The sequence below is a fragment of the Saccoglossus kowalevskii genome, chromosome 17 (genome assembly GCF_978046115.1).
Source record: "Saccoglossus kowalevskii chromosome 17, keSacKowa6.1, whole genome shotgun sequence".
Taxonomy (NCBI): domain Eukaryota; kingdom Metazoa; phylum Hemichordata; class Enteropneusta; family Harrimaniidae; genus Saccoglossus; species Saccoglossus kowalevskii.
The window spans coordinates 13,868,535-13,883,902 of NC_140657.1; the positions used below are offsets into that span (position 1 = coordinate 13,868,535).

The window sequence follows — 15,368 nt, forward strand, 5'->3', positions numbered from 1 at the left end:
TCTCGTCGTGTGGGCATCCTTGCGGCGCCAGTCATCTTCCAATGCGAACAGTCACACTAAAATTTGTTTGTGGGGGATTTTTGAAGTGGTCATCTAAAACTGCGAACATCATTATTTGTTCATCTCATATTATTCTGACAAAGTTAAGCTAAGTTGCACCCTCTACCAAAAAGTACTATTCGCAGAACATTGAGATAGCAGCTCGCACGAGTTGACCACGTCACGCATTGTAGTAGTGGATGTATTTATGTATCCGATTACGTATACTATATCATATTTTGTCTAAGTTAGACAAAGTGGGGCCCGGCAAGTTAATGGTACCAGGCGTACTGCACTTCCGAAAATTATGGGTAATCTCTTTAGTTTTGTTCGACTCTTCCACGCTGAATCACAATAGTGTGGTACAGCTCGCTGGTGAATGTTGATTTCGCTCTGTTTGGCCAGTGAACAGCTGAGCCCGAGGACCCCTGGACACCAGTGCTCACTTCCAGTAATGCCAGAGCGCATACACTTGGCACAGGTTCTGCTGCCTCCTTGATGTACCAAGAGCTTCGTTCAGCAATCGGGTGCATATAGTTTACCAGCTGGGGCACAGGGGCGATAAAAAAGATGTAGTAGGTATTACCGTCAGTGGCCCGGTATAACCATATTGTGCTATCTTAGAGAAACTGGGGCACAGTGTTTACCAAGCCCTCTGAAGTTGTATGCATGTAAATGGGACAGCTCTGTTGATGCAGACATGTTTAACCAGGGAACTGACAGTATTATCAGGTAGAGGGAAGGGTGACAAGAGGAGGTGTGTCCACCCTCGACCCAGACAAAGTGGTGCTATCAGTGTAATTTGTGTGTGTCAAGAAGTGATATTTACATTATGCTAGTGATGGTGAATCTCATGCAAAGATTAATGAGATGTAATATTCTATTTACAACTGTAAACACGTTATTTATTTACATATATAATAACATTATAATGGAACAAACTCAAGAAGACCTGGACGACCAGTTAAAGGTCCGCTGTAATTATAGACAACTTGTTATGTGAACAGGATAAAAGAACAAGCGGTAAATGATGGCGTCATTTTAAACTCAATCAATATTAGGCATGTTGTAATAACCCAAGGAATGATATGTCGCCATATCATGAACAGACGATATTATGATCGTGTAACATTGTAAGACTGTCGCAAACGCACCTGGAAAAATGCGATGCCCTAATATGTAAATTAATTGTCCACTGGCTATATATTTACCATCTGTTGTGTCCGAAATTGGTGGCCGGAGACAACGAGAAATGACACGAAGATTGCAATTGTTATAGCCTTCGTCTTATGACATTGCTACAATATGGTGTAAGTTGGGAACCAAGTTGGACGACTGGATTATAAGTATGAATTCCCGGGATACAATATACGGCGACAAAAACAAAAACAAAACAAAAAACAAAACAAAAAACGGGCGGTGTGTACAATGGGCAGGGACGTAATCGACACGAGCTTATGACTCGCCCCAACTGGGAATTCCACGGCTGTTTTTGTCGAGCCGGTTTAAAAAGAAATTCCTAAGGATATGCCACGTGTAGCTAGGCAACCTTTCAGCAATCTGTGCTCCACACGCTTCGTTCACTTCCTTGGAGACGTCGATCGGCCGCTAAACTTATCGGACTTTGGTCAATTAAATTCATTATGTTATTTCGTTAATATTTTTATCATGATTTTTACACGTTCGTATCAAGAGAGTGTATTGTAATATTTGTTTTACCTGTTCACTATTGTGCAGAGTCTATATATTAATCTACTCGGTATTAAGGTAGAGATGCAGGTTTGTGGGCACTTGGGAGTGAATTTTGTTTTGCTTTTTATTATCCAAAAAGTCTTGGCTATAGACTGTTGAAATTTTGTAGAATTGTGAATAGTGGAACATACTCAAAAGACGATTTTAAAATATAGATAACAGGTACAAACATTCTCTCTTTTGAATGCTTAGCAAGATTTAGCAAGGCTGTACATAGATAATAATAAAAGAAACATGGTGAAAAGAGAAATGACGGGATATCCATATTATGCACTATATTTAACTTTTAACAAAACAATAATACATTTATATTTGGAACTGTTACAGCCATTTTAATTATGGGCATTAGCAAACCTCTTACTGAGTGCATTGTTATGCAAATTAGCAATTATCTCAGCTTCTTTTTAGTGCACATCCCAGAACTTTAAAAAAAATAGCTCCTAGACGCTTCGACCTTTTGTTTTGAAATTTTCACAAATAATTGACAATGTGTTTATCTTCAAAACGCTGTCGGGGCATTGTTTTTGGTTGAACAGTGTTACAACAATCGTACAGACAACTAGCCTGGGTATTAATTTATGCATAAACTTGAAGTAGTGAGATTTGAGCTGCTGCCCTGCAAAATTCACAACTGGTAGACAGTTTCCAAGACGGCACTTTCTTCATAGTAAACCGATGTACCCATAAACCAATTTTGACTGGAAACAGAATCATGGTTTAGAAGCTAATTTTTTTAAATCACTTTTGAGCAAAAAAGCACATTTTTTGTGCATATTTCAAACTACAGTGTCCATAACAAAACATACTTCAAAATTCATACAATAAGCTTTCCGAAAATATATAGTTTTGTGGACAAGGAAGGTCATCTTGGTTTCTTAATTAACTAATTAAAGTACCTGTCATCTCTACCTTAAAGTTACCGCCTTGGGTTGGTTTGTATATTTTTCGGTTTAGTATGTTTTATTTAACCTGACAATTTGGTGACTGATCGCTCCCACTTGATCTCGACATTCCACTCGTGTCTTTGTCTTCATGCACCTTATTACTTGCCAGTTTGTGTTTTGTCAGAGACGTAGGTAGGGTCGAGATTGTACGAGCGAGATTTCACCATCTCGCGTCTGTAATTTGTAAAGGTTAAATTTTAGTAAACAAAGCAAGTGCTTTATTAAATATTGTTTTGAAACTTACTACTTGATGTTTGCCCCAATCCTGTACAAGATTTAATTTAATCGGCAATATTATTGAAAAAACAAACAAACAAGAGGACGTATAACCTCTTGTCAGTGTCGTTTGAGAGAACCAACCTCTTGAGTGTCACTAATATCAGTTAAAACATGTCAGTACTCTCTGCTGTTCAGTGGTGAGCAATCCTGTGGCAATATAATGAAAAGTCTGCTAACATCAATGTGCGAGTCAATGATAGTGTGTTGTCTATGGTGTCCTAGACCCTGATGTGCTTGAACTCTAATGTGATGTTGTAAATTGTATACAGGTCGGGAATTTCTACTGTCAAGCGGCTCAAGAGTCGTGACACCTCAGTATTATTCATCTGCTTCTGATGTGGTACAGAAAGAGCCAGAGGGTCTTCTTCAACTCTCACCAGTTGTTGTGTTTGGCTAACTGTGTAGTGTTTCAGAGACACTGGCTCTGTAGATCCACCATGTGTGCTCCCCAGGTAAACCACTGAGGCATCCTTCAAATAGACGATGTTGGTAGGGGTTGTATGAAGGGCATTCCAACCACCAGCTGATCAGGGATGTCTTCCTGCACCTCAATGAAAGGTGCTGTATTGATCTGGTGCGCAATGTGGCCAAAGTGCCCACGAATTTCATCATGCCAACCTCCTGCAAATGAAGTTTCTGAAGTGTGGCCATTGGCTGAGAAAAAGCTATGCCCGTGCTGATTAAGGATGAATACGCGCATACACTGCCCACATTGACTATAAACTCCAATGATCTCAAGAATGCCACAGCGTACTGTAAGTGTTTCTTTTAGGACTCGCTCCGTTGATGGTGGAGAAATGTATGGGTATACCAAGATGCCCTGACTTACCATTGCATTGCATATTCTTGTAAACACCAGCAGTGTCAAGCAGAAGCTGAACAGAAGTACTCAAAATAGGTTGGCTTGGACCCTGTCAGGTCGGCATTGATTCCGTGTTGGATTTCCATGCAATTGCGAAGTCCATGCACTCAAGCTCTGAAAACATCAGGACCTTGAAATGGAATCTATACCAAACTGTAAGAAACAGGAGATGAAATACCCAGGTCTGGATTTCATACAGACTGCTGTGGGAAACGTGCAAGACCTGCATGGAATCTTCACCAAACTTCACTGAACCCAAGTCAGGGTTAATTACCAATGCAGCCTTGTGCCAGAACCTGCCAAGATGTTGAGAATACTTGGGAGTCTGTACATGCAGTTGGTTTGGCAACTTAATATTTGCTTCAAATTTGCTGCTTTAGTTGATTACTTTTTCTGTAAAACATGTCTTTTTGCTATAAAGTGATTTTTGCCTAATTTAGTGAATCTGCAATTTTGGTAAATGATGTCCCCACAGTGAGAAATGTACACACTAGCGACCACAAGAATGGTACACATGCTGTAGAGTGTGATTATAATGATATCATTGGCAGTCTGAACATCGACTTGCCATCTTCCATGATTTTGAACTTCACAGGTAAGAAACTTATAAACCTTGTCACCGAATGAGTTGATGGAATGGCGAATTCAGACACATCTAAATTAATGGTACATTAACAAACTAACTAGTTGCTCTGAAATTTCCAGCCTGTATTTTTTCTAGAAAAGTGGGAACTGACGATTTTACTTGTACAATCCTCAGGGAGGGCCGTGAACCTGTTACTAGTAACTGATATGATTATTTTGTTTTTCATTCTGCAAGTCAACTGGCTGGCAGAGGTAAGATGCACATTGGCTAACTTGGGCAAATACAATACTAGTAATTGGTGTGATCCCCAAAACAAGAACCCCACACTTAACTGTAGTGTTTTAGCACATCTAGTTTGCAGCCATGTAAATCAGCGAGGGAACAATACTTATCGCCAACCATTTCAGGCTAATTTGTTAAAGCGGGAGGGTCGTCACCTGCGCACACGCGGGAATTGAGTCCAGAGTGACGATAACACACGCTAAAAACGCAAAGGTTCATTGGTAGACACTTGTTTGTAAACAATGACACGCTATGGCCACCTGATGCATGCGCAGGTGACGACACTCCCGCTTTAATTGCTAGTTTATTGTAAATGTATTAAATTTTCTATTATCTCATTATAAATTGATGTCAATATTCTCAGCATGCCACATTCTATAATTATTTGTACTGTACACTTCAAATCATGTTGACTGGGCACCACCACCACTAACACACGTGTACACAAGCTAATAATACATATTCATGTCATCAGGTCATAGTTCAAATACAACATCTTGTTACATACTATTCTCTTTAAACATAATTATGCAGTTGCTTTTTGTAAGTAATTGTTTTAACTACGCTATACTTTATTCTCTACATAGTATTTAATAGCGGGAGGGTCGTCACCTGCGCACGCGCGGAAATGAGTCCCAAGCGACGATACAACGCACGCTAAAAACGCAAAGGCTTATGGGTAGACGCTTGTTTGTAAACAATGACACGCTATGGCTATCTGACGCATGCGCAGGTGACGACTCCCCCGCTTTAAGTGTTGAGGCTTCTTATATAATGTGGTCGCAGCTATTACTGATTCGCCACATGGTGCTTTCACATTGTCAATTGAATTTCTCATATGCATTTCCTTAAGTATCTGTAGTGAGTATCTGACTCGTTTTTTCATCTGGTGTGAATTGAAGCACAGTATTGCTAGCTTCTGAATTTAGTAAATAAATAACTTTTCAATTCTGTATGGCCACCTTTTAATGTAAGTTTACATGAGATGATTGTTGCAGTCAGCACTATTCTTACATTATATCCCTTCTGTATTGTTTGGCCTAGTAGTAGGTATGTATGCCTTGGTGCTTCTTTATCTTCTTTGCTACATTCTCAACTTTTGTCTGTTTGGGGAGTTCTGCAGTAGCAACTTGTTATCTCACTAAATTAAAGTCCATACCTTGTTTTGGACTGTTTCTGAAATGCTTCATATGTTTCAATTTCTACTTTTCTTGCAAGAAGAGCTATTGGGCTTGGAGCTTTCTAATGATGAGTTTGTTGACATGTCTTCTGAGCAGAATACCAGCCAGTAGTTATGTGAGTAAATAATCATTTCCACTGAATAAGGACTCATCAGTGGTTGTGGTAGTATTTTTTTCTGTCGTTGCACCTAGGGGATGCATTCTGTATCATTGTGTTTAACTGCTGTAGACTATTATTTTTTGCAGTACAAACATATCATCTGCTTCTAGGATGAAATAAGTAGACCTTAAATCATATTGGCCATTTTGATATTTTCTGCAGACTTTCTAGTGGTTCACTGGGCAAGATTGATGTATAAGATAGATTAACGTAATACTGCTTTAATCTCCACATTATTCTTTGCAGTCTTTGGAGTATTACGTAATGGCTTTTTAGAGACATTTTTGAAGGTCATATATGTACTCATAAAATCATTCCATTCTAAAGATTACTTCCGACATTACTTTGCAATTGCCTAGTATGCTTATCTGTTCTCTGCATATGTTAACGCTCTATTGGTAGCAGCAAGTGTCTGCTAATTCTGGCTCAGAGGTGCATCACCTAGACCTGTGTATAATGTAAATGTTTTCAAGGTTCATTCTTTCTATATATGTTATAGTATTTGAACACTGGATGTGTGGTGACTGAGGGTAGTGACTAGTCGTTTCACTTCTGTTATAGCTTGATCAAGGACTTCTACCAAACTCTTTATCATTCTTGGTAAAATAATTTACGAATAGCTCTAATACGTATTCATGTCATAGTTCATTACAATACATCTTCTTGTTACAATATGATTGAATAATCACATGTCAAACAGAAAACATTGATAATTTTCGCAGTTAAGTCCCCGGGAAGTTTTCATCACTAGGCACTGCACCACATAGACTGCAGTTTTGGTATTGATGAAGACATAGAGCAGCATTCCAAGAACATAACTAGGGGCTACATAATCCTTGGAAAAACGTGCACTGTTGTTCTCGTCTTGCTTCTCAATTTTAGTCTGTAATTTGCATGCTTATACATTGAACCCGGAACCTACCAAAATAACAGGTGACATTGAGTGGTATTGACGAAATGCCATTGGGTGCATTGTATAGAAAAAAATACTGCTAGATGTAAAAAAAAAAACGTCAAACAATGTCGCAACTATCAATTATGCATATACTCTGTAAAACCTGATTTGATAATGGATATTAAAGCCACACTGCCCCCAATCAATATCGATATACAGACAAAACATATCATAATCATGGAAAATATCATAATTATATTGCGAGTGAAAGTGGCACGTGAGACTGTGTCACAACGTGTTATTGCCAACGCGCATGGTCGGCGCTTTTGATTGAGTTTATTTTGTTTTGTTTTATTCTCGAAATCTATCACTAGCAGCGTTTTTGTCATGTCTCACACCTGAAAGTCCAAGCTGACTTTGTTTTGGCTCTAAACGCTTGGGTAGACTAGACGACAAACACACTCCTTGTATGTGAATAATCTGTACAGAGCTCAAAACCATTAATGATACCAATCCTAAATCACACTAATCTACATAAAAAGTACAAGTGTATGTGACTTAAGGCACAAACAAGAACTTCGAGTTTTTGTTGCGTCAGTCAAGACCTGTCAGTATATTAGCGCAACTAGTTACATCACATCAACACATTGTGCAGCAGTAGCTCGTCATATCGATGGAAATAATTGTAACTAATCCTTAGTTGCCTGTTTGAGGCGCAATTGAACACCTCAGTCTACCAGCTTCTAGCAATGTAAAGGTGTTTTATTTCTGATTTAGGGACATGAACCAATAATGCCTAAGAGTTGATATCTCTATTGATTGGGTGCAAGACAAGTATGGCTTTACTACGCTTCACACCTAGATGAATTTGTTAATTTTACTTGCTAGCTGCTGGAATGCACTCAATCTGTTTTCAGCCACTGAGCTGATAAAACATAATATTTTCGCACGAATGATTACAGCTATATTCAAGCAACAATGCCCACCTTTTATTTGATAAATAACTTATGGATAAGCAAGTGAATCACAAGCAGTTATGTTATTTGCATCAACTGAATTAAAAGGTCGTCACTATATTCAAGCAGAGCACCTTCAGGTAACAATAAACGGGCAATACTAGGTTTTTTCCAACCTCCAACATTCTCCATTGGCTTATTCCGCAGACCAAGTATTGATCTCAGCCCAAAGACAATCAAGCACATCCCTGCTTCCATGGAAATTAAGTTTACACCTTCTTTTCCCCATAATTAACTTTCCTATATAATACATTCATAATATATTATAATATTATAAATCACACATTCCATTTACACGCAGAAATAACAAGCCGAGTATCAAAGATTAAATAGATCTTTTAAAAAGATGCAAATAATTACAAAGATATAAAAACAAACAGCAGTTTCATTGTACTAGTATTTTAATCTATTTTATAAAATTAAAAGATAAAATTCATAAAAAATTATAGTAGGCCATATTTAAAAAAATGTATTCTGTGAGTAATTCTGTCAAAGTAAAATCAGTGAAGGATTTTGTGAGGCCATATGTTAGTGTTTATAATGTTGGATGTCAAACAATACCACAAGAATGTTGAAATACCTGATTTTAGTGTATTTTAAAATACTAAAATTTTAACTAAAATAATAAGCAGTTGGCCATCTTTGCTCAGATGAGAGAATTATTATATGTACATATGTACTCTCTATGCATAACCTTTACGTTAATTGCTCAAAGCATGTACAAGATATATGTTTGAAATAGAATTTGTCAAAAAATGGCCACCAATCAGCCATTTTGAGTAAAATTAATGAATTGGACCAATGTGCATCAACTACCCATAATGGTTAGTCCTTACATCAAGTTTGGAAACAAATCGAACACATGCCTGAAATCTGTCTCTATACATGTCAAAATACCTGTTTTGAGTGTGTTTTTTTTATTGCCGTCTGTTGGTCATTTCGACTCAATGGCAAAATCATTGCATATGTATCAAACTAACTGTTAAGTATGTGCAAGGTTTGAATCAGTCAAAATGTGCCTGGGATGTACATATGTGTGTTATAAAATATGTTGAATTATAAAGTTTGAACATGACTGTCCAAAACATGTCATGGCTCTGGATCTCATTCATTAAAAACAAAATGGCTGCCAGTATGTTCAAATCCGTCCATACACAGAAATATTTTTTTGGAATGGCAGAAATGCTTGAGTTTGAAAATTTACCACTAGTCATGTGTGAATACATGACAAGATGTATGATATATAGAAGTTTGAATGTGATCAGTCCAGGCGCTTCCAAGATGCATGTGGGGATAGACACACAGATGCGCAAGTTCCCGTTTTCAGATGGCATCCAAATAGGAACAAGCAAAAATGCATCCAAATATGTAAAATGTAGCACCAACATTTTGGCAGGAAATTTATGACATTCACTGGGTTTAATGCAACAAACAAACAACAAACAAACATTGTTTTGATCAAATACACGTTTGATGATGATGGCAGTGGGTGGAGCAGGTCATATGGGAAAACAGTATTTTTTATCTTGTCAGAACATTGATACACAGGGAAATAAAACATAATCTGGGAAACACAGTGACTCAGCGTTACAATCAGTACATTGGTTGACTTCACTATCTACGCAATATCAAACTCTAGCTGAAACAGAGTGGTCCAAGATGAAACCCAAACATTTGATTTGTTTTGCCAGTGTCCATCGGCGCAAAATCTTTAATCGGCAGAAGATCAAAGTCTGAGGTCTGTAACTCAAATATGGTGTACTCTGGATTCATCGCTCGATTCTGCAAAAAAAGCAAATTATTCAAAAATCATAACCAGATAATTGAAATACTGTTTGCTTCTAGCAGCAGTGGTGTGACCAGGCATTGCTGGCAATGTACTGTAATGTTGAAACACTAAAAAAGTACAACCAAAATCCAGTATGTAGAAATAATGCAAACCATCGCAGAGAAACTGTAATAACAAATATATTAGAAAGAAATCTTGTGTGATGAGAGTATTGGAGACATGTTTAAAATGAACTCCAAATTTAACCTTTCAAACAAGTATCTTGGCAACTAATATTTCATATTTGAGATGCACACATGAAAACAATAGGATCCACATAATAGAATCTTTTGATACCTTGTTTTCCCTCTAATTTATGCCAGAGCATCTCTACCATAAGTTCAATTTAAATCTATGAGCCAAATTTCAATGCTAAACTAATCAGTTTTAGCATTGTTCCAAGGCACTTCATACAAGTTTAATTGAAATGCAATAATTGATTTTCGAGATAAGGTAGACAATTTTGTAATTATGCAAATTAAGTAATTATTATGCATATATTTCAACCCAAAACTAAATAGGTCTGTATTATTATAATGTAATTTAATGATTAATTCTTGAAAATTGGTGTAAAGCTGTTAAGTAAATTATTATTCAACATTAGGTATATAAAACAAAAACTAATTAGAGGGTCACATTGTCAGGCACCAAGATTTATTGAAATAAGATATTAAGTCTTTGAGATATTGATGGAAACCTAAAAACTGAATAATTATTATGCAAATCAGGTAATTAATATGTACATATTGCAATGTAAAACTAACAAGGTCTGCAGAATGTCCGACCATCTATGTACCAAGTTTCATTGAAATGTGATTAGTACTTGAAGTATCAACGGAAACCCCAAAATGAACTAATAATTATGCAAATTAGGTAATTGTTATGCATGTATTTCTACCCCAAAATAATCAGGTCTGTGCATTGTCCCAGAGCATATATGTACCAAGTTTCATCAAAATCTAATAAGCAGTTCTTTAGATATCAGTGGAACAGTCATGGACCAGCTAAAAATTAGCTAATTATCATGCAAATTAGGATGAAATCTAATGAATGATCATGATACAAAGTTTGAATGAAAGCTCACTGTTCATCTCAGACAACAGTTCTGGATATGTTTATAAACTTCAATTTAGTTTTCAGACAAAAAGGCAGACAATTAGACAAATTTGATTGAATCCCAAAGTAACAAAACCTATGTTATTACCTTATTATTATTAGTTTCCATACAATTAATATACTATCAACTGAATCAGGTAATAAATCAGTAAGGAAATTACATGAATAATAACAAAATGACTGTTACTTGGCTATTTTTGTTTGAATCTCAAAAAAAAAAAAAAAAAAAAATTGTAAACCTGTAATCCAATATGCATGAATATGATACAAAGTTCATATGAACTTGCCCTGTTCCACAATTCAGAAATTTTAGGACCAAAACTACTGCCAGTCAGCCAGCCATACTTGATCAAATGATAATTGATGTGCATAATTATCTAAGTCATCATACATGCTATGTGTGTTAAGTTTGAATGTGATAGGTCAAAGCATGTATGAGAAACGATTCTACTTTGTTGCCTTTTATTCAATTAAATTAATTAACACCTATATAGAGTTGTGATATAATTGAGTTTAATTAACTCCAATTAAAATGAATTTCCTTTATAGGGTTTTCTTTTAAATCCAATTGAATATAATGCAAATAATGTTAATTCAGTATAACTACTTTAAATAGTTATTTCAATAGACATATTAGGACATAGCAATAGTGGAATAATTCACAGACCTGATCAGTTTCTGGCTGAAATCTGCATATTATTTACCTAATTTGCATAATGTTTCGTGAATTTTTTAGCAGTCTCAACAAATTTCAACTTTTAATCAAAGGTGGGATAATCCACATACATGTATGTGAGGAGCTAAGGGTTGAGTTGAAATCCCCCGCATATTAATGATCAAATTAACATAATTAACAAACTGTTAGCTGTTCCTTTGGTATCTCAAAAACCACTCATCAGAGTCAATGCAACTTGGTACTTCAGATAGTCCATAGACATGGTCAGTTTTTGGTTGGATTCATGCATAATATTCAATAACCACTCATCAGATTTCAATGAAACTTGGTAGGTGCTCTGAGGTAATCCACAGATGTGAGTATTTTACAATGCACCTTACCTCACAGCCATCATATAAAACATTGTACTCTTCAGATCCATGGTAAAGAACACTCTCATTGCTTCCACGAAACTTTAAGGCTTTCTTGTAGTTTAATTTTTTGGAATCATGATAAGCTATGGACTTTACACAGTGGTAGGTGAATCTTCAAATGAAAAAAAAAACACATTTATAATAGATTTAAACAATTTAAAATATATTTTGCAAGATTTATGCAAACTTTACTATCCTCAAAATAAGCTTGCTCTTGATAATACAACCCGTGATACCATGAGCATGGACAGAATATCAAAATTATGACCCTATTAATATTAAATTTATTAAACTTGCTTTAATAAATATTGTAGGACCACTGTCCTAATGTGTATTCTCTATTCTTTTCACACTACGTGCTGCAGTGGTAGTTTATCTTTTTGCACAAATTACATGTTGAATCTAGGAAGATGGAAAAAATGAGTTTAACCCTTATCCAAACAAGGTAAAATGATGACATCAGAAATAACTAATGAAAAGTAAATTTCATCATTGTTTGTTAAACCAAACTGATACGAAAACAATCACACAATGAAGACATCAGGAACCCCAGACACTACTCACACATAGACAATAAACTACAAAAAGAATAAAGCATACCTTTGCGTTACTGTCGAGGTTGATAATTTTATAAATTTCATTTGAACACTGCTTGGGTTCATGTATTCAAATAAAAAACCTTCTGGTCTTTTACTGAACCATAGCTCACCAGGCTCCCAATTATCAATTGGTAACTAGAACAAAAAAGGATAATATAATAGGTAACAAGTCACTTTTCACATATTAAGCAAAAGTGGTACTTATTTCGTACTGGTTACTTTTACAGACAGTTCTTTTCTCATCTGGGTGGTCTCACTCTATTTGTATTCTCAGATTGTGAGAAGACAGTCTGTAACAGCACATTGCAATTATAAAACATTTTTCATCAATTTATTTTAAATAGTTTTCACAGGTGATTGATAAAATAATTGAAACATAAAAAAGTGTCAAGTTCACTGACTTGTATTTATTGTTATATTTAACTGCCTACAAATTCTAACCAAAGCCACTTCAAAATCATCTTCCATCCCCTTCAACAAAAAACAATTTATAACACACATAATACAAGGTATATACTTTCATTAACAATTTGGATTGTAGTTTGCATGTATTTAAAGACTGAATTTTAGTTTATGTGTATACTTAATAACCAGAGACAGACAGAGAATTTTCAGAGTAAATCGCTGTATAACAGTATGCCCTCTAAGCTACTATGGCAAGAAGCCAAAGATTTGCTGTGATGCAACATGTCACTGGCCGGTCATTGTCACCTCAAAACATCATACACTGAATTATATTGAAAAACATCTATAATATTGTTTTGAAATTTGTAATTTTGTTAAGTGAAGTTGACATTTTATATACAAATTTAAAGTAAATATGGAGAGGATCATGAGCCACATTTTTTTGGCCTTATGTCACATACAATGTCATTTTATTTTTGATGACCAACCTTCCCAGCAGTCAATAAGCTCATGCAACAGGTAGACTCGCCAACCTGATTTTGTGGAATTTAACTTTGACTCAAGATTTCTATAAAATTAAAAAACTGCTGTTTTATGTGACTTGTTGTGCTGCTGTGTTCTTTGATGGAGAGTCAGTTGATGAGCATTTGGGGGTGGGGTGGGGTGGGGGTGGGGTGGGGGGTGGTTATGCGATGTTCAGAGGTTCTGTAGTGAATTACTTGTTTGTTTGTTTATGGTATTATAATGCTGGACATTGCCTTATTAAAGATATCATCATGAAATGAACAAATCTAAAAGAGGTCTACCCAAGGTTCAAAGCATTCAGGCTTGTTCTTTTCAAGAAGAAGTTGAAAAAGTAAAAAGTTGAAAAAGTAAAAAGTTGACAATCACTCATATAAGCTCCACTCGACAAAGTCAACAGAAGAGCTAAAAATTTGAACATCAGTCAAAGCATGTCAGAGATATGGCTCTAGAATCACATTCTTTAAAACAGCCGCCAGTCGGCCATTTTTAATCTTATCTGAACAACAAAATGATGTGAGATCAAGGTCCCATAATGTCCAATGTATGTAACAAGTTTAAACAAAATCCATCTGTAAACATCTGAGAAATGCTTGATTTTGATGATTTTTCGGTACAAAAATTCAGCCATCTTGAATCAGATCGTGAAACAAATTGATGTGCATATGTATAATATTATGTATGATGTATGTGTGAAGTTTGACTGTAATCGGTCCAGGCATGTCTAAGATTCAGCCTTGGATGCACGCACAGACACACACACAAAAGGTCAATCAATCAAGTCCCCGTTTTCCGACTGCATTCGAACGGAGACTAAAAAAGGTAAAAAACAATTCAAAAGAAATATATAGTACAATAGAATACAATGAAGTATTAAATTTGTTAGTTTGTCTTCACCATCTTGTTAAAAGCATACCATAACATATAATTGCACTTACTGACTGAGATGAATTAGTAGGAAGTATACATGTATGTCCACCAGCAGTGAAATTACAAAACACCTCAAATGCATCTATATTGCAACCTTGATTAGGATCAATCCAGTAATATCCTAGAAGAAACAAGATCAGTGTTTCGTTCATGCCCAATAGTTTGATATTTTAAGAATAACATGTTCGTAGATTAAGGATATGCAATCTAAAATTAAAATGCAGTTATTCAAAACTAAATTCAAATAATTTATCGTGCAAACATATTTTAAATACAATTTCAATGAGTTTCTAAGTTTTGAAAACTTATTAATACTTGTATTAATGTTTTGTTATAACTTGCTATTTTTGATTCAGTAAGAGAGATCCTAGTTTAAGTCAAAATTACAGGCTGATAAAAGTGTCATTAACAATCGAAAAGCCATCATGCTTACCATCTGAGAACTCTGGATGGCAAAGCTTCAGTTCTTTACAGTTGGCAGCAGGCGAGAGTTTTGTTCCAGCTGGTAAAACAAACTTATCAACTTCATGTTTTAACACTCGCACCACATCTTCTACTTCAATGTTCTCAATAACATCCCCCTCATTCTCCATTGTCTGCGGGTACGAACAATAAACAGATGTAGGTGTCAGTGGAAAGGAGGAAAACTACTGGGAGATGTACGAGTAGGTGCAAAGTAGAAATGGTTTTGAAGACGAACATCAATTCAACTATAGATAAGAAGTGCAAATTTCAATCTAATTAAAATCCGATGTAAGTAGATTGTTTCTGGTTTATGACTGCTGGTGAACACACACCTCTAACAACATTGGGTTCAATACATATAAGATCAGATCAGATCAGCAACCAATCAGAACCTGTGTTACAAGATGGTTTCTAGCAT

At 35.8% G+C, this 15,368-nt stretch overlaps 1 protein-coding gene across 1 annotated transcript in view; it reads right to left on the bottom strand.

Annotated features, from left to right (window-relative positions):
* Window positions 1–8,314: 8,314 nt before the first annotated feature.
* Window positions 8,315–15,368, bottom strand: part of LOC102803875 (uncharacterized) — a 43,623-nt gene continuing 36,569 nt past the window's right edge. Inside the window, exons 27-31 of the mRNA XM_085492569.1 lie at window positions 14,919–15,081; window positions 14,494–14,606; window positions 12,630–12,763; window positions 11,997–12,141; window positions 8,315–9,778 (exon numbers count right to left, since the gene is read on the bottom strand). Of these exons, the coding sequence (XP_085348695.1) occupies window positions 9,632–9,778; window positions 11,997–12,141; window positions 12,630–12,763; window positions 14,494–14,606; window positions 14,919–15,081 (702 nt within the window). The 3' untranslated portion in view covers window positions 8,315–9,631. The remainder of the gene's footprint in view (window positions 9,779–11,996; window positions 12,142–12,629; window positions 12,764–14,493; window positions 14,607–14,918; window positions 15,082–15,368) is intronic.